The following is a 23,920-nucleotide window of genomic DNA, read 5'->3' on the forward strand; positions in this document are numbered from 1 at the left end:
GAAGGACTTGATAGAATTCTGCAGAGGAGACATACAAATGGCTAGCAAACCCATGGAGTGATGGCCAACATCACTAATAAATTTTGATCACTAAATCAAAACCACAAGATGCCACCTCACTTACCTGCATTAGGATAGTCAGTATTAAAAAAAACACACACAATAAGTAGTGAGGATGGAGAGAAATTGGATCCTTCTGCATTGTTGGTGAGAACATAAAATGGCACACCTGCTAAGGAATACTAGATGTCCATTCCTCAAATAATTAAACTAGAATAATCATATGATCTTGTAATTTCACCTCTGGGTATATACCCAAGGGAGGGATTCAAAGAAATACATGTGCATTCATTAGCAGCATTATTCACGGTAGCCAAAAGGTGGAACCATCTCATGTATCCATTGGTGGTTGGATGGATAATTAAAATGTGGCATCCATGCACCCATTAAAACAGAAAGAACTCAAACTTATGCTACAACATGGGTGAACCTTGAGGACATTATGCTAAGTGAAATAAGCCAATCACAAAGGTCACCTGCTGTATAATTCCAGTTATATGAAGAAGCAACAGAGACAGAGGGTAGAATGGTGATCACGAGGCATAGAGACTGTTGTAAAAAGAGTTCAGAGTTTCAGCTTGGGAAGAAAAAAAAAGTCCTGGATGGATGGTGGTGATGGAAAGCCACTGACCAGTATACTTCAAAGTGGTTAAAGTGGTGAATATTATGCTATGTGTATTTTATCACAATTTTAAAAATTAAAGGAGATGTCGGTCTTTGGGCTGTACAAGTGTAGGTCTGATACATGGTCCCTGGTTCTGGTCCTGTTTATATCACTTTGTTTTCCCAATCCAATTTTGATGCTCCTCCAAGAATGATAGATAATGAGATGACTACAACAAGAATAGTTCTTGCCATTATTACTATTATTGGAAGCCTTGAAGCTGGCCGACCGAGGGAGGCGTTGTGGAAGGCTAGCCACAGGGCTTCCTGCCTGCATGGCTGCTTCCCACAGCAGGGCGGAGAACATGCCAGAGGCAGAAAAGAAATATCCCCAAGTCAAGAGGGCTTCAGCAAGGAGATGTGAAAACACTCCAAACACATCGTATTCATTTGTTCAGTGGGTTTATTTTATATACCTGAGATCAGGGCTTCCCGATTCCCGTGCACATTTATATAAGAGAGTTTACAAACAAAGACATCCCCCCAGAGGCCTGGGAAGTTCTGTTTATCTCAATTTCGGTTTCCTTCAGCATAAGACTCGAAAAGGAAAATTCCAAAGGTAACGAATGAATTGAGAGTTCTCACAGAGCAGGGCTGAGGATGGGTTGGCTGATGTTGGGGAAGGTCATGGAAATGGAACTGGGGAGGAGGGAGAGGAACTTGAGGAAGGGCCCTCAGCAGGGGGCAGGAGTGGGGAGAGTCATGCTGTCCAAGAGAGAAGGGAACCTGGCCCTCACGTGTCCCATAGTTCGTCTCCCGGACACACGTCCCCTTGCTCTTTGCCAGGCTCAGCCTTGCACTTCAAATCTCATCTTGAAAATCCACTTCTCTAGAAAGATCTCCTGGAGACCCTTACTCCAACCTCCATTCAGGTGGGGGCTTACGGCACCGGCTCCCCACCATGGAGCTTACCCTTATTGCTGGTTGGAGCTCTGCATTGGACAGGGATGTGTTTCCACCATGCCCATCTGTTTCCAAGGACGCAGGACCAGCCAGTTCTTCCTACTGCGAGTGATGGCTGTCAGGGTGGTTCTGTTGGGGCTCACACAGCTAACAGTAGTCAGCTCTCCACTTCCCGAACCACCACATCACTGTGCTGGGAGCCATTAGCCAAGTAGGTATGACAATTTCCTTGCCAGCGTACCCCATGTTGCTGACATGTTGCAGTGACATTGAATGTAAGTGACCTTGCTCAAGGACCAAGGCAGATTAGGGTGTTCCTGGTTTTAAGATAATCGTGTTTAGGGCGTTCCCGGTTTAGGTTCCAGGTTTAAGGTTTAAGATTATTCCTGCTGGGAATAGGGCGTATCCTGCTGCCTGAGTTCCCCTTGAGTTCTCACGGGATTTAGACAGTATATTTTGGAGATAGAAGCCCAGTGGAGGTGGATTTGGGCAGAGAACGTGGATTTCCCCAGAACGTGTTTGTAGACGGCTGGTGTGAGTTCGGGAATAAAGAGTTGCTGTTTGAATCTACAAGCTGTGTGGTGGCTCGTGATTGTGTGCCCAGCCAGACTGCGGCATTTGTGCCCAGCCAGACTGCGGCATTTGGCGGCCCGTGCGGGGAACTTCTGAAGCTTGGAGGTAAGTGAAATTGCTTGCCCCTGAGGAAGAGCGAAAGAATGGGTGACCAACTCAAAAAACAATGTGTTATTGTTTTGATTTATCTTGTTTTTGTTTCAAGCTGCCTATCCCTAGAAATTTCTCAGGCAAACTGGAAAAAATGGTTGACTAAAGGTTTGAAGTTTGTCGGCCCTGAGGAAGAGAAAATTGATACAACGATTTTTTATTCCGTTTTTGTTTCATTCAGTTTCGGCTTTGTTTTGTGCTATCTTATTGGGTTGCGTTATCTTTATAGTAGATTAGAAATTAGTAAAAAACAAACCGAAAAGATGTTAAGTAAATTGTTAGAGGTTCAGACCATGGAGAAAGACATTTTAGATCAAGCAAAAGAGAAGGTCTCTCGAGCTAGTCAGACAGAGGAAGAAAATTTAAAGGAAAAGGGGTTGTTAGGAAAAAGGCCACAACAGGAGGCTGTTACTAACTCCATTTTATCACAAGAGGGCATAATTCAACCAACAGCCCCACCGATGGAGACAGCTGAGTGGCCCTCAAACCCCGTAGTTGATAAATGGGATCCTGAGACAGGACCTCAAAGATTAGCATGCCCTGTACTTGAACAGGCAGGAGGGCAGCGAATTCACCGTGCTTTAGATTTTAAAACAGTGAAGCAGTTAAAGGAGGCTGTAACAACCTATGGTCCCCAAGCTCCCTTCACGGTAAGCATGGTTGAGTCCATTACTAACTTGGATATGACGCCAGCAGATTGGGCTAGCATGTGTAAATCTGTACTAAATGGAGGACAATATTTGTTATGGAAGGTTGCCAATGAGGAATTTTGCGCGGAGACAGATAGGCGAAATGCAGCAGCCGGTTACCCTCAAAGAAATCTAGATATGTTGTTAGGAAAAGGACCTTATGAGGGTCAACGGCAACAAATTGAATATGATCCTGCTATATATGCACAAATTGCTGCAGACGCAGTTAGGGCATGGAAGACTTTACAAGGACATGGAGATTTACAAGGTCAGCTATCTAAGGTAATACAGAGAGCTAATGAACCTTACGCTGACTTTGTAGATAGGCTAATTCAAACGGCTGCCAAAATTTTTGGGGATACAGAACAAGCAATGCCATTAATAAAACAACTGGCTTATGACCAAGCAAATCGTTGCTGCAGAGAGGTTATTAGACCATGGAGACATGAAGATTTAAACACATATATTAAATTATGTAGAGATATTAATGAACAAGGGCAAGTCTTGGCAGCTGCAGTACAACAGGCTTTAGATGCCAGGCCAAAAACATGCTATGATTGTGAACAAACAGGACATTTTAAAAGGAATTGCCCCATAGGAGGAGGGTTTAACAAAAGTAGGTATCAAAGGAATAGAATACCAGGTATTTGCCCACGATGCCGTAGAGGGAGACATTGGGCTAATGAATGCCGTTCTCAAACCACCATAGAAGGTACTCCCTTATCAAAAAACGGACAAAGACCAGGTATTTATCCAAGATATCGTGGAGAAAGGCATCAGGCTCCATTGCCAAAAAACGGACAGGGGGGCCCAATGCTCCGGGGCCCACAACCACAAATATACGGGGCAGTGGAGGATCCCAGCAACACCATCAGGGTAGTGCCCAGGACACATTGTCCATTAAATCCCTCATCAGACAAACCCGAGGGAGCGCAGGGTTGGACATCTGTGCCTCTGCCAGAGCAGTATTAACTCCAGAGATGGGAGTTCAAATCATTCCCACAGGAGTAAAAGGACCTCTTCCCCAAGGAACAGTAGGCTTATTATTGGGACGTAGTTCATCTACATTAAAAGGACTTATGATAAGTCCTGGGGTAATTGATCCCGATTATGTAGGTGAAATAAAAATTATAGCTAGTTCTCCAAGAGGTATATCAGTAATTTCACCTGGAGATAGAATAGCACAGTTGTTAATAATACCCAGCCTACATAATAAATTTCCTAGTCATAGTGTAGAAAGAGGTTCCAGGGGATTAGGCTACACAGGTGTAGATTGGGCTATGTTGTCTTTAAATTTAGATTCTCGCCCAATGCTAAAACTAAATATTCAAGGTCATGAGTTTAATGGACTACTGGACACAGGAGCTGACCTTAGCATCATATCTCGTCAAGAATGGCCAAAACATTGGCCATTACAACAAGCCACTCAAACGCTTCGAGGCCTAGGAGTGGCGACTAATCCCCATAGAAGTTCTATGATATTAGATTGGAAGGATCCTGAAGGATGTGAAGGAACTATACAGCCATATGTATTGGATCATCTTCCTATAAATTTATGGGGACAAGATGTCCTAGATCAATTAGGTTTGACATTAACAAATAACATCAATCCTAATGCGCCCACTACTAGGGCTAGACAAGGCTTTAGGAAAGAAAAAAGATTAGGAAAACAAGGGCAAGGTATAGCAGCACCAGTACAAATAGATCAAGGAACAGACAGACATGGGTTGGATTTTCAGAAAGGGCCACTGAGACAATCAAAATTACTTGGAAATCAGAAAGACCAGTGTGGGTTCCTCAGTGGCCCCTGACAAAAGAAAAGACACAAGTAGCCCATGATCTGGTCAAACAACAATTAGCGGAAGGACATATACAACCTTCCATATCTCCCCATAATACTCCCATTTTTGTCATCAAAAAGAAGTCTGGTAAATGGAGATTATTGCAAGATTTAAGAGCCATTAATAATGAGATGGTTATTATGGGACCTGCTCAATCAGGGATTCCTCAATTGTCTGCTTTGCCAAAAACTTGGCATGTTTTAGCTATAGATATTAAAGATTGTTTTTTTTCAATTCCAATTCATCCCAAGGATAGTCCACGTTTTGCATTTACTATCTCTGCATTAAATCATGAAGGTCCTGATCAGAGATATGAATGGAAAGTACTCCCTCAAGGGATGGCTAACAGTCCAACTATGTGTCAAATATATGTTAACAAAGCAATCCAGCCACTTAGAAATCAAAATCCTGAACTACAAATATTTCACTATATGGATGATGTATTATTGGCACATAAAGATAAAAACATATTGCTGGAATGTTATGCCACACTTACAAACTTATTAAAAAATTATAATCTAGAGATAGCAATAGATAAAGTACAATTAAATTTTCCAATTAATTATTTAGGAGTTCTATTATCCTCAACCATGGTCCGTCCACCAAAAATTCAAATACGAGTAGATCAACTCAAATCACTTAATGACTTTCAAAAGTTATTGGGAGACATAAATTGGATAAGGCCTTATCTAGGTATACCAACAGGAGAATTGGGACCTTTATTTGATATTCTAAAAGGTCCATCAGATCCAAATTCACCCCGTATGTTAACTCCTAAAGCAAGAAAGGCATTAAAAATTATTGAAACATATATGGAAAACATACATTTGGATAGAATTGATATAAGTTTGCCTTTATTATTTATTGTACTACCAACAAAAAATATTCCTACAGGAGTATTTTGGCAAGAAGGTCCATTATTGTGGATACATTTATCTTATTCTCCTAACACGATTCTTACTAGGTATCCTGAGGCTGTAGGACAATTAATACTCAAAGGAATAAAAGCAGCGAAGGGAGTGTTTGGAATTTCTCCCAATAAAATTATTACTCCATATACTATGGATCAAATTGATGAGTTAGCTAATGAGTTAAATACTTGGGCAATAATCATGTGTAAATCTAATGTTTCATTTGATAATCATTTACCATCTAATCCTTTGTTGTCTTTTTGGTCTAAGCATCCTGTAGTTTTTCCTAAAATGACAAGAAAAACACCTATCATGAATGCTCCAAATATATTCACTGATGGGTCAAATAATGGTACAGCAGCAGTAGTTACCCCTGATCAAACTTTTACATTTTTAGTACCCAAACAATCAGCTCAAAAGGTAGAGCTTAATGCAGTTTTACAAGCTTTTGTGATGTTTAAAGATTCTGTATTTAATTTATTTTCTGATAGTCAGTATGTAGTTAATGCTATAGTATCTCTTGAAGATGCTGGTAGGATTTCCCCTTCTTCTACTGTTTTCTCTTTGTTTTCCACTATACAAAGTCTAATCTGGGACAGAAAAGATCCATTCTTTATAGGACATATTAGGGCACATACAGGATTGCCTGGAGCCCTTAGTTTAGGCAATGATTTAGCAGATAAAACTACACATGACATACATATTTTCTCTACATTTGAAGAAGCTACAAATTTTCATAAAAGGTTTCATGTTAATGCTAATACTTTACAAAAGCGTTTTAAAATAACTAAGGAACAAGCCAGACATATAATAAAACAATGTCAAAATTGTGTGACATTTTTACCACAAGTTAATCTTGGAGTCAATCCTAGAGGACTGATACCTAACCATATTTGGCAGATGGATGTCACACACTTGCCAGAATTTGGAAAATTAAAATATTTACATGTTACAGTCGATACTTCTTCTGGATTTTTGATGGGCTCCCTTCATGCCGGAGAAAAAACTAAAGATGTTATAGCTCATTGCTTACAAAATTTTGCCACTGTGGGCGTTCCTAAACAGTTAAAAACCGATAATGGTCCTGGCTATACCTCTACCTCTTTTAAACAATTTTGCTCATCATTTGGTATTACTCATATAACAGGAATCCCATACAATCCACAGGGACAAGGCATAGTTGAAAGAGCTCATCAAACTATTAAAACATACTTATTAAAGCAAAAAGAGGGAATTGGAAGGGGGTATATATCCCCCAAAGATAAACTTAAAATAACGCTTTTTACTCTAAACTTTTTAAATTTGGATTCATCAGGACTTAGTGCTGTGGAAAGGCATATGTATCCAAAAAATGTACATAAGCCTAAAGTACTTTGGAAAGATATTCTAACAGGACAATGGAAAGGTCCTGACCCAGTGATTGTCTGGAGTCGGGGGTCTGTTTGTGTTTTTCCACAGGGAGAACAGCAGCCCATTTGGATTCCAGAGAGATTAACTAAAACAGTTTCTACAGATCGAAAAGAAGATGATTTGACTCAAATCCATAACAGCTGATATCCAGAACTCCAGCTTGACCATTCTTACATCTGCGACAGTGATTAACCAGGATGCTTTTTTCAATAGCTATTTTATTATTGCATTTTTCCACATCATAAGGTTCTATTTTTATTTTTTGAGCTCATACAAACCTAGGTTAATGTTTTTCTGATCAGTTTTATTTTTTGACTGTGGAGTTTTTAAACATTGCAATGGAGATTTCACCTAGGTAAAGCTACAAGGCCTTTACTATTTTCTTATGTGTTGTACGTTTGTGTACACTCTTGTGTTTTGTGTTGTATGTCTGTATGTGCGTATGTCCATATTTCTTATATGAGGAGCGCTCATGAAAAAATGGATCCGAATTATTATTATTTTTTTATTCACGTGATTTAAATGGTTTAATTTAAATTAGGTAAACAGCTGTTAAGGATTGTTTTTAAAGGTGGTTAACAGATCTGTTTGTTTACTAGTTTAAATTAGGTAAAAGGCTGTTAAGGATTGTTTTTAAAGTAGGTTAACAGATCTGTTTGTTTACTTTCACCTTTCCTTTTCATTATATTTAATAATTCTTTTCAGGATAATGTCTCTTTAGCATCATTGCCAGAATTCCTATCTCCATCCCAGTGCCGGTGAAGAACTCAACAAGTAATGCTCAATCAAAGAGTCAACTTACTTTGGGAGGAAACGGATTTTGGGAGGAAATGGACATATTGATAGATTCCTCTGCTTTGAACTGCTTGCAGAACTTGCCTGGACTATGTAACTATCGTTTGGTGCAGCGAATTGTGGTAATGCTGGCATATCTTTGCTGATGGTGTCACTAGTGATGCAATTTTTATTTCCTTGCCAGCGCACCCCATGTTAATTGTGGTAGTGCTGACATATCTTTGCTGATGGTGTCACCAGTGATGCAATTTTTCCCAAGGAGCCGTCAATTGGCTTGGTGTCGTGGCATTTCTGTATCCTCCTCCCTTCTGCTAGTGATGGTCTAAAATTTGGGGGCCAATGGCTTATGCTGGACCGGTAGTCAGTGACGGGTATGATCCAATTGCAGTGGTATCAACCTAAGACAGGAGGCTGACGCCTAAAGGTCAGTTTTCCGATGACGGGTAAGAACCATATGTTGAATTGGACAACCTACCAGGCACGGTCCATAAGCCACATTAACCTCACTCCCCCACTGGCACCAAGGCCAAATTTGGGGGCCAACAGAGGTGAGGCAAAGAACCTCACCCCCCCACTGGTGCATAGACCTATCCACAAGTATGGCTGTATGCTGGACCGGTAGTCAGTGACGGGTATGATTCAATTGCAGTGGTATCAACCTAAGACAGGAGGCTGACGCCTAAAGGTCAGTTTTTCCCATGACGGGTAAGAACCATATGTTGAATTGGACAACCTACCAGACACGGTCCTTAAGCCACATTGCTTGTTGTTTAATTATTCAGAAGGGGGGAGATGCTGGGAGCCATTAGCCAAGTAGGTATGACAATTTCCTTGCCAGCGTACCCCATGTTGCTGACATGTTGCAGTGACATTGAATGTAAGTGACCTTGCTCAAGGACCAAGGCAGATTAGGGTGTTCCCGGTTTTAAGATAATCGTGTTTAGGGCGTTCCCGGTTTAGGTTCCAGGTTTAAGGTTTAAGATTATTCCTGCTGGGAATAGGGCGTATCCTGCTGCCTGAGTTCCCCTTGAGTTCTCACGGGATTCAGACAGTATATTTTGGAGATAGAAGCCCAGTGGAGGTGGATTTGGGCAGAGAACGTGGATTTCCCCAGAACGTGATTGTAGACGGCTGGTGTGAGTTCGGGAATAAAGAGTTGCTGTTTGAATCTACAAGCTGCGTGGTGGCTCGTGATTGTGTGCCCAGCCAGACTGCGGCATCACTGTCGCCTCTGGAATTTGAGAACTGAACCCCCCAGCCTTCCAAGTTTGGATTTCACTGAATTAATACTTTGAAGAGGCCAATGTGCTGCCCCTCAATTGTCATGGAACAACGTTTTATGTCCTTCTAGAACTGTCTACCATAGGAATCTTTGGGTGCCAGGCTGGAAGGCCACAAAATATATACATATATATAGTAAATTAGAGTTTCTTCGTTCTGAATCTCACAGCATCAACTTGGTGACCATGGAATTCAGATCTCCTCTCTTATCAGTAAGGAAGTAGTGGCAGTCTGTGGTTAGAGATAAGGAGATAAGGAAGTTCTGTGGGCTTTTGGCATATCATTCTTGAAGTTTTAACCTTCATGTCATGTCTTTCTCACTCTGGCAAAATAAAGCACAAAAAAAAGAGTAAAGAAGCTATAATTTGTTCCCCCAAATTTATGCAAGAGATTAATCTCCAAAGTCTTCCAGTATTAAGTTTTTATCCTTTGGAATGGAAATTTAATCTGACTGTGGTGTTTAGAGACAGGACTTTTGGGAAGTGGTTAGATTAGGTTAGGTCATTATGATAGAGCCCCCATGATTGAATTGTGGTGGCTTAATAAGGTGAGGAAGAGAACACAAAGACACAGAAGTATATATTTGTTCCTGCCATGAAGTGATACAGCCAAAGGGGGCCCTTGACCAAACCTGTGCATACTGTTTAGATTTCAGCTTCCAAAACTCTAAATTAAATAAAACTCTTTTCTTCATAAAATAGTCTGCACCTGGTATTTTATTATAGTAAAGAAAAGCTGACTAATACAGAAGAGAAACTTCAAAGCAAGAATATTAAACAAATAGTTTGCCTGGATTTTGACAATATCAGGAATGAGAAGAGTTGTTGGAATAGCAACCCCTGAATGGAGATTGAAAACACTTGCCTAAACCCTCCCTGACATACCTCTTCCATTGAGAACTTTCTTCTCTACTTAGGGACCATGGAGTTCTTGTCCAGTCTTTGTTTTCTACCACCTGATGATCTGATCATCCTCTGCTACCTTGGCTGGCCTCTGGTCCCTCCTGTCCCTTACAGGAGGGCACCTCCCAGATTGGCTTATAGCTTCTCTCCTGTTCCCTTGTCTCCCCAGTCATCTCATCTGACCAGGGGGTTCAACTCCCTGAATCTCCCAAACTCCATCTCTCTTAAGTCGGCCACCGTGAATTTCCAGATTGGAGCTCCTGCAGGCAGGGAGTCCCACCTGAATGTTATAATTGCCTTGGGAGTTTTAAAAATTCCAATGCCCAGGACATATCCTGAACCAATTGAATGGATAATTTTGGGGGATAGGACCTAGGTATGGAATGTCAGACTTACTTCTTTACTTACACCCAAAACTAATTCTTTCCCAACTCATCTTCATCTAGTCATGGAAACGCTGTCTTTCCAGTTCATTCACTGAAAATTCTTACAATTATCCCTAATTTTCCCCTTTGCATTCGCTGACTGTGTGTCAATTAGTCCATAAACCCACTCTGTTCCCTCAACTATGTGACTCAGGTATGTGTCTTATTTCTGACTGTACAGCTCTTACCCTCTTGAGGCTGTTCTTGTTTCTAATTTCTGTTACAGATGCTGTGCTAAGACAGGAATGGAGGTCTGGACTGGTAGGATGGGAAGTCTAGGTAACATTTTCCCCTCCTGGCCCTCCACCGCTGGCCCTCTTGAATTTGCATCCCAGCCTGGCTGGACCCCAGATGTTGATTATAAGGATGCTGGTGTGGCATCCTTGTATTTATTTCTATATATTCATTTATATGACAGCTGAGGAGTCCTTCTTTGGAAAGTGAGACTGGGATCCCAATTCCCACTGAGATTGGAAGTTATAACTTATGATGACCTTGATGAAGGTCATATTTCAGGAAAGGTAACAGCGGCTCTGGAAGGAAGTTTACCATAACATATTTATAGGGGAAGCAGGGACTACTGATGCTGGGTATGGCAAGAGGCTGGTCTAGAACTCCCTTAGGCCAGTTTTTGGTGATTGTTAATGTATTCTTGGAGGTGTAAGTGTGCATGTGTAAGTGGGGCATAAATTAAAAGGTTCGCTGCACTCGTAGGTGCAGGAAGCTTTGCAGGGAGACCTCACCCGAGTGAGCATAGAAGACAAGAATCTTCTGCCTCACGGGAGTTGCTTTTGGGAAGTGACTTCACAAACGTCTCCCCAGGGCTGAGTTTCAGCTGCATATCCGAGGGACACTTGTGCTGGGTATGTAATGCCTTACACACTAGCGGACACACACATCAGTGGGTTCCTGGTCTTTCAAGAGCAGAGGATGGTGTCCTGCAGGCCAGCTAGGGTTATTGTGGTGGCCAGTGGCATTGCTCTACTTCTACCAGCAGAGGGGCAAGTGAGTAATGGCAGCGTTGGCCAGAGGAAGTGGCGTGCCAAATCTTAATGCGGTGCCAGGTGGACAAGTTGGGCTCAGGGGCTGGGAATCACGTTCTGCCATTTCTATGGGCTGCAATATTCAGTATGGAGTACAAAGTGGACATGTAGTGGTCCTCAGCAGATTACTGGAACTCTTCAGGGATAGAGTGCTTAAAGGTTTGGACTATACCCAGCTAGGCTGAAGGGTGCTCCAAACTCTCAGAAGTGGGGTACACTGAAGTGGAAATAACCTTGGGTGGAGAATAAGACATTGGGACTAAGCTAGATAACACCTTGGCTGAGGTTCACTTGCACAGTATGATTTTCCTTCACGTTGCTCCCATCTCGTCAGTCCAATCCACTTTCAGCACAACTGTCAAGACTCTTGAAGGCAAAATGCTTTGTTCAAGTCATTAATACTTCTCACTCTTGCCCCCAACCCACAGAAACAAACAACAGCAACAATAAACTCTCCAACTCTGCCTGCATACATGGTTCCATTTAATTTTTTTTTTTTTTTTTTTTTTGATACTGGGATGGAACCCAGGGACACTTAACCACTGAGCCATATCCCCACCCCTTTTTATTTTTTTATTTAGAGACAGAGTCTTGCTAAGTTGCTGAAGGCCTCACCACAGTGCTGAGACAGGCCTTGAACTTGCGATCCTCTTCCCTGAGCCTCCCCAGTGGCTGGGATTGCAGGCATGCACCAGTGCACCCAGCTCAACTTAGCCATCTTTTGACTTCACAGCAATGGGAACATGATAGGCACTCAGTAGAAACGGTGCTTAGAATTCTGAATTAGGATCTTTTCCCAGGATAGTGAGACACAGTCCAGTTCTCTTCTGATGTTGGGCACTGACAGTGAGTTCCAGCTCCCAGTGGGTCACATGACCAGCAGGGGAACACCAGCCCTCCACAGAGTCCTGGCTGCTGAGCTGTGCTGTTCAGTGGATCAGGTGGATTCAATGAATTTTCCACTTAGGAAAGTTTCAACTGATGAAGGGTTTGTTGGGACCAAAGCCCATTATGAGTTAAGGAATGTGTGCACGTATCTCCTCTGGTTTGCACCCATAAGCCCCCATGAGTGGGTAGTCCCAGGGCTATTTCCTATTGGACTCATTTACTCCCAGGTCCAGCTGAAGAGAGGTACTGACCCTTGCCTCCACGTGTTCCGAAACCTCTTGCCCTTGGATTGTGCTCCTGGGTTTCACGTTCTCTGACTTGTTGTAGCTTGGATCCTGCTAGTCCTTCCCACAGTTCTCAGCCAGATGTCCCCTCTTCCTCCTCTTCCGTGTTCCTGTGGCTCCTGGTATTTTTTAATGACATTTGATTACTTTCCAGCTTATGTTCTTACAACATGGACGCACAGCTCATTTCCACTCATTAAGTATAAACCCCACGCAGGCTGAGGCTTGGCTTGTGTGGCTGCTTTTCCCAGCAGGACCGGTGCTGTGTTAGAGGAAATATTTGTTCAATCAAAGAAGAAATAAAAACCAGCAGAAGGAATGTTTCTATTTTCCCTGCTCCTCACCACTGCCTCACAGGGCGCTAGGTGAGGTGTTTGGGGGCGAGAGGGCAGGAAGGAGAGAACAGCTCCCATCCTCACAGGTGACTAATGCTTTCCAAAGGAAGTGAAAGATTTGCAGTCATTACTACTCTGCAAAGCTTTATTTTCCCACTTCGGGGCCAGCCCTCCGATTTTGCAATCTGAAAAATAACAAAAAGCAAGCAGTATCTGGATGGCAGTCCCCACGGTCTCCGGGGCTATTTTTAGGTCATTGTAACATGGTTTTAGCAGTGAAATGCTTCTCCAGCTCAGAGTTGCTGCAGTTTTTCTCTGACTCATGGCTGTTTCTCACGCTCCCTGTGCCCACAGCCCGTGTTTTTACCTCATTCCTACTCCACCGTTTCCCTCATTTGACCATCCAAATCGGCACACCTGACAGCTGGCTCATTGCCACCGCCCAGCAGCGTCTCCATGGGTATCCACGGTGTGGGGGACTTGCTGATGGTTGTCTGTGGCCACAAGGGCCCATGGGCCCCTGCAAGATGTGAAAAGGTGGAGATGGCAGGCAAAAAAGAGTCGAAGGTCCCCTAACCAGAGAATGGACAGAGATGGGGAAATTTCCCCCAACGGACCAGCATAAAATGACCTCAAATAAGCTGATTTGATTTATTCTAGCAAAAATGGAGCAGGATGTACCAAGTGCTGATTTAGTACTTCTCATCAATAGCAAGGACCAAATCATCCCAGCTTCCCAGCAGCAGGGCCCACCCTGCTGGCCCCAGGGCTCCATCCCTCCAATCGCTGGCTCCATTACCATTACTTTAGTGTCCCTCCAAGCACAGAACTGGGAACAAAAGCATCAAGAACGGTTTTTAGGCTGCAGAGTCTGTTCTGGCTGCCCAGCCACCAGCACTTAGCTGGGTGGTTTTGCACATGCTGGGAGCTGAACAAGTGCCTGGCCCTGGGAATGCAGTGGGTAGAGAACTGAGTCTGGAGATAGGAGACCTATCGTTTACGTTGACCCAGATCCCAGCTTTGCGCGTCCCCCCACCTCTGCCGTATGACCTTGGAGCTCCAATTTTTCAATGTCAAGTGCATTTAGTCAGATTTACATTTCTGTGACCAAAATACTGGACAAGAATAACTTAGAGGAAGGAAAATTATTTTGGTTCATGGTTCCAGAGGTTGAGCCCATACTTGGCTGAGTCCATTGCTCTGGGCCCAGAGTGAGGCAGAACATCATGGTGGCAGGAGAGATGGAGGAAGGCTGCTTCCTTCATGGTAGCCAGGAAGCAGAGGGGAGAAAAGGGGACCACAGCGAAGATGTACCCTTCCAGGGTATGCTCCCAGGGACCCACTCCCTCCAGCCATGCCCCAGCTTTGTACACTTATCACCCAGTCAGTCCACTAAAACTGAGATGGACTCTTTAGGGTACCACTCTCTGTCCGATCATCTTACCTCTGAACACTTCTGCATTAACACAGGAGCTTTTAAGGGACACCTCATATCCAAACCACAACGCCAGGAGATCTCTAAGTCACCCGCTGCCATTCACACACTCTGCTTTTATTTGTGTTGGTCAATATTGTTATCTGTTACTACCATCAGCCCCCCTGCAGTTCCACAAACGCCAACGTTGTATCCACTTTATTCCTCTTCAGTCTAATTTCCACACTTCAGCCAGAATCATCCAACTATTTTTTCTTATGTAAACCACAACATTTAACTTCTCTTCTTAATAGTTTAAAAGTCCAAATCCATTGTTGTGACTCATGACCTAGCTTTGCCCTGTCCCCCAATTCAGCTGCACCCCCTGATTCCCTGGCCCTACGGAGCTGTTCTTCCCTCTGTCTGAAGGTCTTTCCATGTCTCTTATGACTTATTCCTACTCCCTCTTGGGTCTCAGTTAGAAAAACCGTTCCCTTTAGAAAACCATTCCTGAGCATACCTGTGCACCCAGGGCTGGTGCGGTCTTACCACTCTGCCTTCCAACTGTCTGTTCACACTCCTCTTCCCGAGACAGTCCCTAAACACAGCAGACCACCTGTATCTGGTCACATCCTTGGCATCAGCACAACATGGACAAATAACTGAATGGACATTGGAGGTGCTCACACCCCATTCCCCCATTGCATCTTCTTCCCCAAACCCCTGATCCTCTGCATCATAGGAACTTGTGCCCAGGTACTGACAAGCCAAGACTCCCTGGGCACTGCTTTTCATCATTATGGCCACTACAATAAGTGCTCTTCAGGCCTCCAAGAGGAAAAGAAAATCAAGGTTGGATCTGTGAGTCGATGATCAACTTTCAAATCCTTAGGTAGAAAAAGGTAGTGTGCTAAAGGTGCTTAACTTAAAACTCCAAAAATTGCACTTGGTCCAAAAAAAAAATTGAAGTCTACAAAAGATAGAATGTACAAACGGATGCTTTCCACTCTCATTATCTTCAGCACATAAAATAGAGAGAAATATCTTTATGTGCATATACTCTAATCTCAATCCAGGTCCCCTCTATATTGAAGAATTTATTCCATGGTGTTAAGTCACATATAACAACAATAAGGCATGTACCCTACCACAGTCCAGTCTTATTCTATGGTGAGACATTGCTATGGATCACACAAGTTTTTCTCTGCAGAATCCATGAACACAGTGCTGGTCCTCAGCCTAAGCCCTGCTCTCTAAAAATGTCCTTTGTTAAAATGCAAAGGCTCCCAAGGCTGAAAAGCAGTCAAAACACTGGGGTCTGGAGGTAGATTTCCTTAGCAAGTGTTTTTGTTAAGATGAAAGAGCAAGAAAGACTTTGGGCATCCCTGGAAAAGAGCCATGGAAAGTAGACAGGAACGTTAGGGAGAAACCAGCACCTGAGTTATGACTGCCAAGCTTATTTGCTCTAAAGCAAAGTCTGCGGAAATCCACCAGGTAGGCGCTGTTGGAACCCGCGTTTTGGGGCATAGGCTCTCCCCCTCTTTCTCCTGCTTCTGCTCTCGAAGCTTCCATCCCTGACAGAACTGCACTGGATGAACTCACCCCCTGTACAGGGAATGAGAGGTTCTCCAGGTGAGAAGAGCTTATGCGAGCCCAGAGAGGAACAGGATCGTTCTCCAGTCTGCAGGTCTCCTATTTGGTGTGGTCCCTCCGGCAGGAGCTTGCAGCTGGATGGGAAGAGCAGCAAGGGAGCTTGCCTGTCACTAGGTGGAGGTCAGGCACATTCCCTGATTACAGACTGGGGCAGCATTTCTGAGTGCTGGTGTCGCCAGGTGGCTGAATGATGAAATCTAGGCTAGCTACTTGATTCTCCCCTGCCTCCCGTGAGGCCATTCTGCAGGACCCTGGGCAATCGTCCCAGGCCCTCCAGGTGCTCCGATGGCAGATGTGGATGCAAATAAGCCCATCAGGACCAGGCCCCAGGAAGGGCCAAAACACACTCCACCTGTCAAATGCCTTTTTAAGATGGAAAGTATTTAGAGGCCTCAGATCATTCAGCCACCCAAATAGTTTAATTCCAAATGGAACCAAAGACAAACATTTTCTTGGGAAAGCAACATGTGTGGCTTTGGAAAGATTAATTTTTCATAAGGGAGTGAGGGGAAGTCGTGACTTGCCATGTTTGCGCTCACACCTGCACATTCATTCCTATGCACGTGAGCATGCCACAGGTGTTGAAATCAAGCGACAAGTATTCGTCTTACCTGGAAGCTTAAACATGGTCAAACCCCCTTTAAACCAACATAGAGAGACTCTGACAGAATGGTATGCTTTTGTGGAATATTCCAGAAGGTCCTGAGCAAGCGTAAGGTGACTTTCTCTGTGCAGTTCTTACCTGGCAATGTAAGCAACAGTGCCAGCAGCCAACAACGTGATTCCTGTCTTCTTGGATGGATAGTGATGTGGCCTGAGGATGACTTCAAGCAGCGAGAAGGGCAATATGAACGTGTGCTGGAGGAGAAAAGACGGCAGATCATGAGGGTGTCCTGGCTGCCCAAGGTACCCATGATTCTCTCCTCCTTCTCCAGTCTGCCCACTCGCACACTGAAGGCTGGACTTTCCACAGCTGGTTTAAATCACGCTCCTTGGGGGCCCAAGGACCTACAGTGTCTCCCTATTCGCTACCATATTGATCTAAACTCCTCTGTCTGGCTACCAAGGCTCTTTATAATGTGTCATCAACCTTAATGGCCCTGCTCACTGCCCACTGCCACTGCCATCCTCTTCTAACACACATGTGCAAACATACACATGTGTGCACACATGCACACACCTATACATGAAAACACAAGCATGCACACACTCATACATTCTTTCAAATATACAGCGTCCCATGCACATACTCTCTCTCTCTCTCTCTCTCTCTCACACACACACACACACACACACACACACATTCAACCTCCACAGGAACTAGGCCTCATTCTCCATTGTACTTAGCCTATTTCCCCCACTTCCAACAGTGCTCCGGGTAGGACTAAACTCAGTCACATGTTGCTACATGCAACAGGGGACACAGAGGGGTAAGACATGTTCCCTGTCCCCAGAGCTTGTGGATCTGCACCCCAAGTGTCAGACTGCACGGCGCAGGGTATGATGGTAGAACTGGGTGACCCTCTCTCCGTGTGGACCTTGTCTTCTCTCTCTGTTTTCTGATCCTCTCTGTTCTTTGTGGCCAACGCGATCTCCCAGGATGATGCCTCTGAATTCTCCCCATTCTAGTTTCTCTCACTCAGTTCTGCTGCCATGATATCCTGCACCCTGCAGTCTGGCACTCGGGTTGCAGATCCACAAGTTCTGGGGACAGGAAACACATCTTACCTCTCTGTATCCCCCATTGCACGCAGCACCGTGTGACTGAGCTCAATCCTGCCAAGGGCGCTAGGTTCTGTGGGGTGTGCATACACCTCCCTGGGTAACCTTCCCTGCATCACCCCTAGTTATAACCATCTGTTTTCTCACATCTTCCAAACTCTTAAAACTAGACTTGTAAAAATGACATAAGCCAGGGATCCACCTTAGGAGGGGTGGTGTTTGTGGAGACTACTGAAGCTCACCCCTTCTTGGCTTTGGAAACTCATCTGGGAAGGGTCACTGGAGACATTGCAATGCCCTTTCATTTACTGAAAACATGCACAAACCCCTCTGACCACATTCTGTACTTATTGGCAATTTCTAATCGTGTTATAACGTTCTGTTTTTCAGAGTTGCGGTTATTATTCCTCTTTCATTCCTGCACCCCAATTTCCACAGTCTTGGCAGCTTCTTGCATATAAAGCATCTGCTTTCCAGCTCCATTCCACTCCTGATCCTGAGCCTCCAGGTAGCTGGCCTGATCACGGCAGTGCTTAGAGCTCGGGAATGTCACTGGGCTCCCACTCCACGTGTTTGGAACAACAGTCCTCGGCTCCAGGCACTCTTTACCAGCAGGTGCTCAGGAGGCATTCCCAAGAGGGAGTAGGTTCCTCCCAGCCCAGACAAGCTAGCTAGGGCACCGTTAGGTCATCAATATGACCCTCTGATGACAAGAAATGTGACAAGTTTTGATGGGGCAGGGGTGGGGTAAGAAAAATTAATTCTTGGGGGTAGAGAAGGGGTGGCCATCACTGGGTAGAGAAGACTTCCTGGAGGGTGACACAGAACAACTGGGACCCCCATTTTGGTAACAAATCCCAGTGGGACAACATTGCTGACAAACCATGGCTGTTCTGCCCGAGCTTGGTCCCAAACACGTCGATCATTGGATGTGCCAGTGGAACAATGTCCAGGCCAACTCTTTGTGTCCTTCTTTGGTCTGAGTTTAGGCTGCTGCTCATCTGTGTCCTCCTCCAACAAAGGAGCACCGGTGTTTGAGGACACAAGCTCCCAAACCTAACCTCGGGCTAGTTACTAGCTACCTCCGACCTTCCTCCGTCCTTCAGCTTCAGGGCGGTGCTATGAGGACCGGGGCACAGGCCTGCCAAGTACTTAGTCATGGGTCCCGTGAGAGCCTCCAGTGACATTCACTGTGGATGTCACTATTATCAGTGTGACTGCCATTCTGCATCTCACTGGTGGGCCCAGGGGGTCAAGGCCAAGGGTCTGGGATAGTGTCTGTCCAGGTGGCTGGGTGTCCGCTGACCTGTGGTTTGCAAGAGGCGGCCATGTGCACAATGCTGGACTGTGGGACTGTCCTCCTGGGCAGTCGTGGGGGCTTCCTCCCATGGGGGTCGAGGGCACTTCAGTGACTGATTTCCATGCTCCGTTTATCCAGGGGCCACCCTCAAGAGGCGAGAGACAGCCATCTGCCTCTCTGCCGGCGTGCACTCTCTGCAGCCAGAAGGAAGCCTCGGCTATTAAGAGCCATTAACAGGCCCATTATGCTGACCACTGATCTGACAGATTTTATTAACCTCGCCCACAATCAGCAGCTCCCTGTTCTCGACATTAATGATCATCTGGAACAGGATTCCTGTGGAATAATGTAGCGTGTTTGCTTTAGGAGCAAATGAGTCTGTGGTGATTAATGCTTTTACAATAAACAACTTGGGAATGCATGGCTGGTCACCTCTTCAAGGAGTCTGCCCTTTGTATGTGACATTCAATTGGATTTCCAAATGAATTCCCCCTGACGGCTTCTGGGAAATGGACTTCGGTGATGTCATTAGTGATGGGCCATAGGCGGTGGCTTCCCACTAGCTGGAAGGTTTTTAGAAGATCCACATTTTCTGGTGGGGGCAGGGTGGGCCTGGGAGACAGGAAGACCCCATTCTGTGAACTTTCTAAATATTGAGCTGCCGCAAGGTGCCAAGAAGGACCGAGGAACCTCCCGGAATTTCAAATGTACTTGAATTTCCACCACACATTGACCTCAGTTATAGAACCTGTGTTAGATAGCATGTTATATTCCAAAAAAGAGGAAGGGAAAAAAATCAGTAAGAGAAAAATCAAATATGCTTTCTGCTTCCAAAAAATCTAATAATTAGGCTGGGATTGACACAAATTAGCATGCTGCCAAAAATTACGGAAAACAGTGACTCACTCTGTATTTCAATTAACAGTTTCTCAGTTTCCCTTATAAATAGTGAAACTGACAAAAATTAATTATCTCAGAGGGGGTAAAATATTTCCTTTCAAAGTAAACAAAGCACCCAGGGCTGAAACAATAGCTCATGTAAACAGAGGAATGAAGTTAATGTTTTCTGTCAGCCGAGTCCTGTTTAGGGGGACTTTGCTCTAAGTGTCACCTTTCAAGTGCATTGGTCAGAAGGACAGCGTTGTTCTTTCCCCATCCATTACTCCCGCCATTGTCCCTTCCCCTTCCAGCCTTTGTATAATTTCCACTTCTATCTGAATATCTTGAAGACAGAACCATAAGCATTGATTTAAGTATTAGCAAAATAATTGCACTTGAGATTCTCTGGTGGCAAAATAGCCTTGGGAGAGCATTACTAAAATTCACCAGCCCATAAAACATTCTTAAAAGCTTGCATGACTGAGTGGCAACTTGGAAAGTAATGATAATGATTTAAGAACTTGTTTCTACTCACCCCATAGCAGGAGATAAGTAGCTTTTATAAACAATTTCCCTGCATATGAGGCCAAACTCGGAGTGGAAGCATTTGGCCTGACTCCTGAGAAAGGGGCAAGCCTTTGTCACCGAGATCATCTGTGGAGCCCCAAGTCATGGAGGCTCCAAAGACTGGATCCATAAAGAGGGGAGGGTCACACTCCTCCTAAGAGCACTTAATTTCCTCCAGTGAAAGAAATTCGAGAAGCTGACACATTTTACAAATCCCATGACAACATTTAAAACTATAATCTCTGCTTCCTTCCTCTGTTACATTTTACCACCAAGCTCTCTCTCTCTCTCTCTCTCGTGTTGAGTTGACTGCAATTGCCACACAGGCCAATCATCAAGGGGCTTCCTTCTTGAATGCCCTTCCATAATACTGCCCACTTCCTATGTGCCTCGATCTTCTTGTTCTTCCCTCTGTTCAGGCAACATGTGGACCTGAGAATTAGTTCCTGATACTGGCTTTCCCCAGCTGAAGTCCATTCCTTCAAGTCTCTAAGAGAATGCCTTTGGATTGTTCATGGTACTAACAGATAGATATTTTTAATGAAGTTTTAGTGTACTGACAAAATCTCATCTGGGCACACAGAGGAAGATTTGGGGCTCATAATACATTAGATGTATCTTCTTTTTAATTTAAAAGAAGAGCCATCACAGAGGCTCTGCAGAGGCCAATACATCGTTAAAACATCAATTACAGTTTCAAACACAAAGATAACAAACGTGGAATTGGAGGAAACACAATCTTGATAGAGTGTCATTATACCCAGGCTTCTTGTTACACTGCGGGAGCGTCCCTTAAGTTTAAAAACTGCATGCAGTAAAGACTTGGAATAATAGTTGCTCCTTAAATTCTAGCAATGAAAGCCCTGGTTTCCGTGCTACCACAAATAATCTCCCTCTTTCTACATTCCCCACACCTCACTTTCTGCCTCTAACTCCCTATAAGACAATGGCGAAGGTCTTGGACACACTTCCAGAAATTTTTATATCTGAAACAAACCATCTATATTCTCTATGTTCCTTATCCTGTAAAAGGCACAATTTCTATTTACGTGAATCTCATATAGGTAAATTCGGAAATGTACCCATGGGCCATAGAGCTTATATTTCTAGGGAGCTTCAAAACAAACACAAAAACGTCCATCTTTGCTACCTGCAGGAGTGTTTTTCAATCACAAGTTTTCAGATGACTGAATTTGCAAACAATTTCTATTCCACTTTCTAGGAACTCACTGGCAGCTCCACCACTGTAATTAAAGAGTCAGTGGTGAAATGCCTGGGGTGGAGGGAGAGGGAGAGAAACACCCACAGAAAGAGCCACAGGCAGGCTTCTCTTTGATCTCCAGATCCACCTAGGTGGGCTGAGCCAGGTTGCCCAGCCTGCTAGCAGAAGTTAAAAACCAACCGTCTTATGTACACCAAGAGTAAGAATGTTTACTACACTTCACTCTGAAATGCACCAAAAACAAGGTGAATGCAGGCACAGACAGATGGACATATTTATGCTAAGCAGAAAAAGTCAGCTATTAATTGTGGAATCTAAGTGGTGCATGACCACAGGTGCTCACTGTAAAATGCTTTCATCCTTGCTTTATGCTGGAAAATTTTCATAATAAAACCTTGAAGGAAAAGGGAATCGTCTTTATTGACCTCGAAAGAGATATGAATGCTTCACTGGGCCAAGGAGGAACATATACTATCATGTATGAACTTGTACAGGAATTGAACGTAGTTACATTGTAACTTCGCAAATCTTCTAGAGAGATTCTAAGTGATCTTTTATTTGCTAACTGTTGTCGTTTGGGTTAACATGTAGTTTGACCAACATCTCCAAGCGTCATTCTTTCTTTTGTTATTATTATTATTTTTATTTGTCTTCGTTGTAGATGGACACTTTCTTTCTTTTTTTATTTTTATGTGGTCCTGAGGCAGGCACTCTACCACTGAGCTATAGCCCCAGCCCACATCATTCTTTTTCAATTGGGAAGCTAGTTGGTTTTGAAAGAGTCAAGCCTAGTTAAAAAAAAAAAAGTGACTATTTGGGGTTCCATCTCATTCAGGATGAAATACAAGAAAGATTTGGGATTTTAGGATCCTCCAAACAGGACTATATCTGCCTCTTATGGTCTCCTTCCTCTTTATTCACTCTTCTAATGTATCTAAATCCTTTACCTAATTGACCTCTCTCTAGCAATAATATCCTACCCACCCATAATCTTTGACTTATACCTTTATTTCTCTTCATTTGCTCTACTCCAAAACATTCTCCATGGCCTCATATGCTTTCATCTTCCTGAGTTTCAACTTCTGAGCTTTTTATCAATCAGATGCATATTTTGGTACACTACAATCAGGCCAACCTTCTAAAAAAAAGTCGCCTGTTGCTACTCCCCTGCTCAGAAACCTTCCATGGATCCCTATTGCCTCCGTCCGCTCTCTACACTCCTTCCTAATCTGCCTGCCTACCGCCCACAGCACCTCAACACCCCTCCCCACTCCTGTTCAAACTCGATCCCATCATTATCCTGTTGTTACAATGTCTCCTTCCCTAGAATCCTTCCCACTTTTTCATTTTAACTTGATTCTTTAAAGTACTCCTGTACGCCTTCGAGATACCTTTCCATAAAAGATACCTTTCACACATTCACACAAGAATATATAAAAGAAAATTAAGACTCAGGAGGACACTGAAACACGATTCTACCAACCAAAGATTTATAGGTCTGCTATTATGGAGACTCAAGTTCAGCCATATGTTTCCAGAAAGCCAAAGTCAAAAGAGATGAAACTGACAAATCTCCTTTTTAAATTTCTTTTTTCTCTTAGAGAAAACAAAGTTTTTCCTGCAGTAAATAGGTCAAAAAGAAATTTATGCCATTGTATTGCTTCTAGGGGACACTGAAGTATAGCAATTGCAACAAAGTCCAGAGTTCTAGATTCCATCAACTAAAAACAACATAATAAAACCCCATCGAGAGAAGGGGACCCTGCAGGTAAGGAGATGAGGTTTTAAAATGATGTGGCCCTCTGTGATCGGAACAGCAGTTGGACTCCATAAGCAGGATCCTCCCTACCAATATTTGGGTTCCAATGGTTAATTGGACACAAGTGGAGATCTTGTTCTCTGTTGAAAGCCTGGTGTGCAGGTGTGATCCACTGGAGGCCAATGCATGGAGAAATTTTAAGTTTCCTCTGCTCCCTGGCTTCCTGCCTGCTTCTCCTCCCCCACCTTCAG

At 43.9% G+C, this 23,920-nt stretch overlaps 1 protein-coding gene across 5 annotated transcripts in view; it reads right to left on the reverse strand.

Moving 5' to 3' along the window:
• Adtrp (androgen dependent TFPI regulating protein) overlaps positions 1 to 23,920 on the reverse strand; it is a 91,800-nt gene that overhangs the window by 10,099 nt on the left and 57,781 nt on the right. For 4 of the 5 annotated variants that reach the window (XM_046453401.2, XM_046453402.2, XM_046453403.2 and 1 more), the window contains one exon: positions 16,963 to 17,078. In XM_046453401.2, coding sequence (XP_046309357.1) covers positions 16,963 to 17,078 — 116 coding nt within the window. Of the gene's footprint in view, positions 1 to 13,432; positions 13,674 to 16,962; positions 17,079 to 23,920 lie in introns of those variants that run through there. The other variant, XM_058582396.1, reaches the window with a different exon arrangement.

The sequence above is a fragment of the Marmota monax genome, unplaced genomic scaffold (assembly GCF_021218885.2).
Source record: "Marmota monax isolate L192 unplaced genomic scaffold, Marmota_monax_Labrador192_F-V1.1 WCK01_AAM20220418_F8-fsc00029, whole genome shotgun sequence".
NCBI lineage: Eukaryota > Metazoa > Chordata > Mammalia > Rodentia > Sciuridae > Marmota > Marmota monax.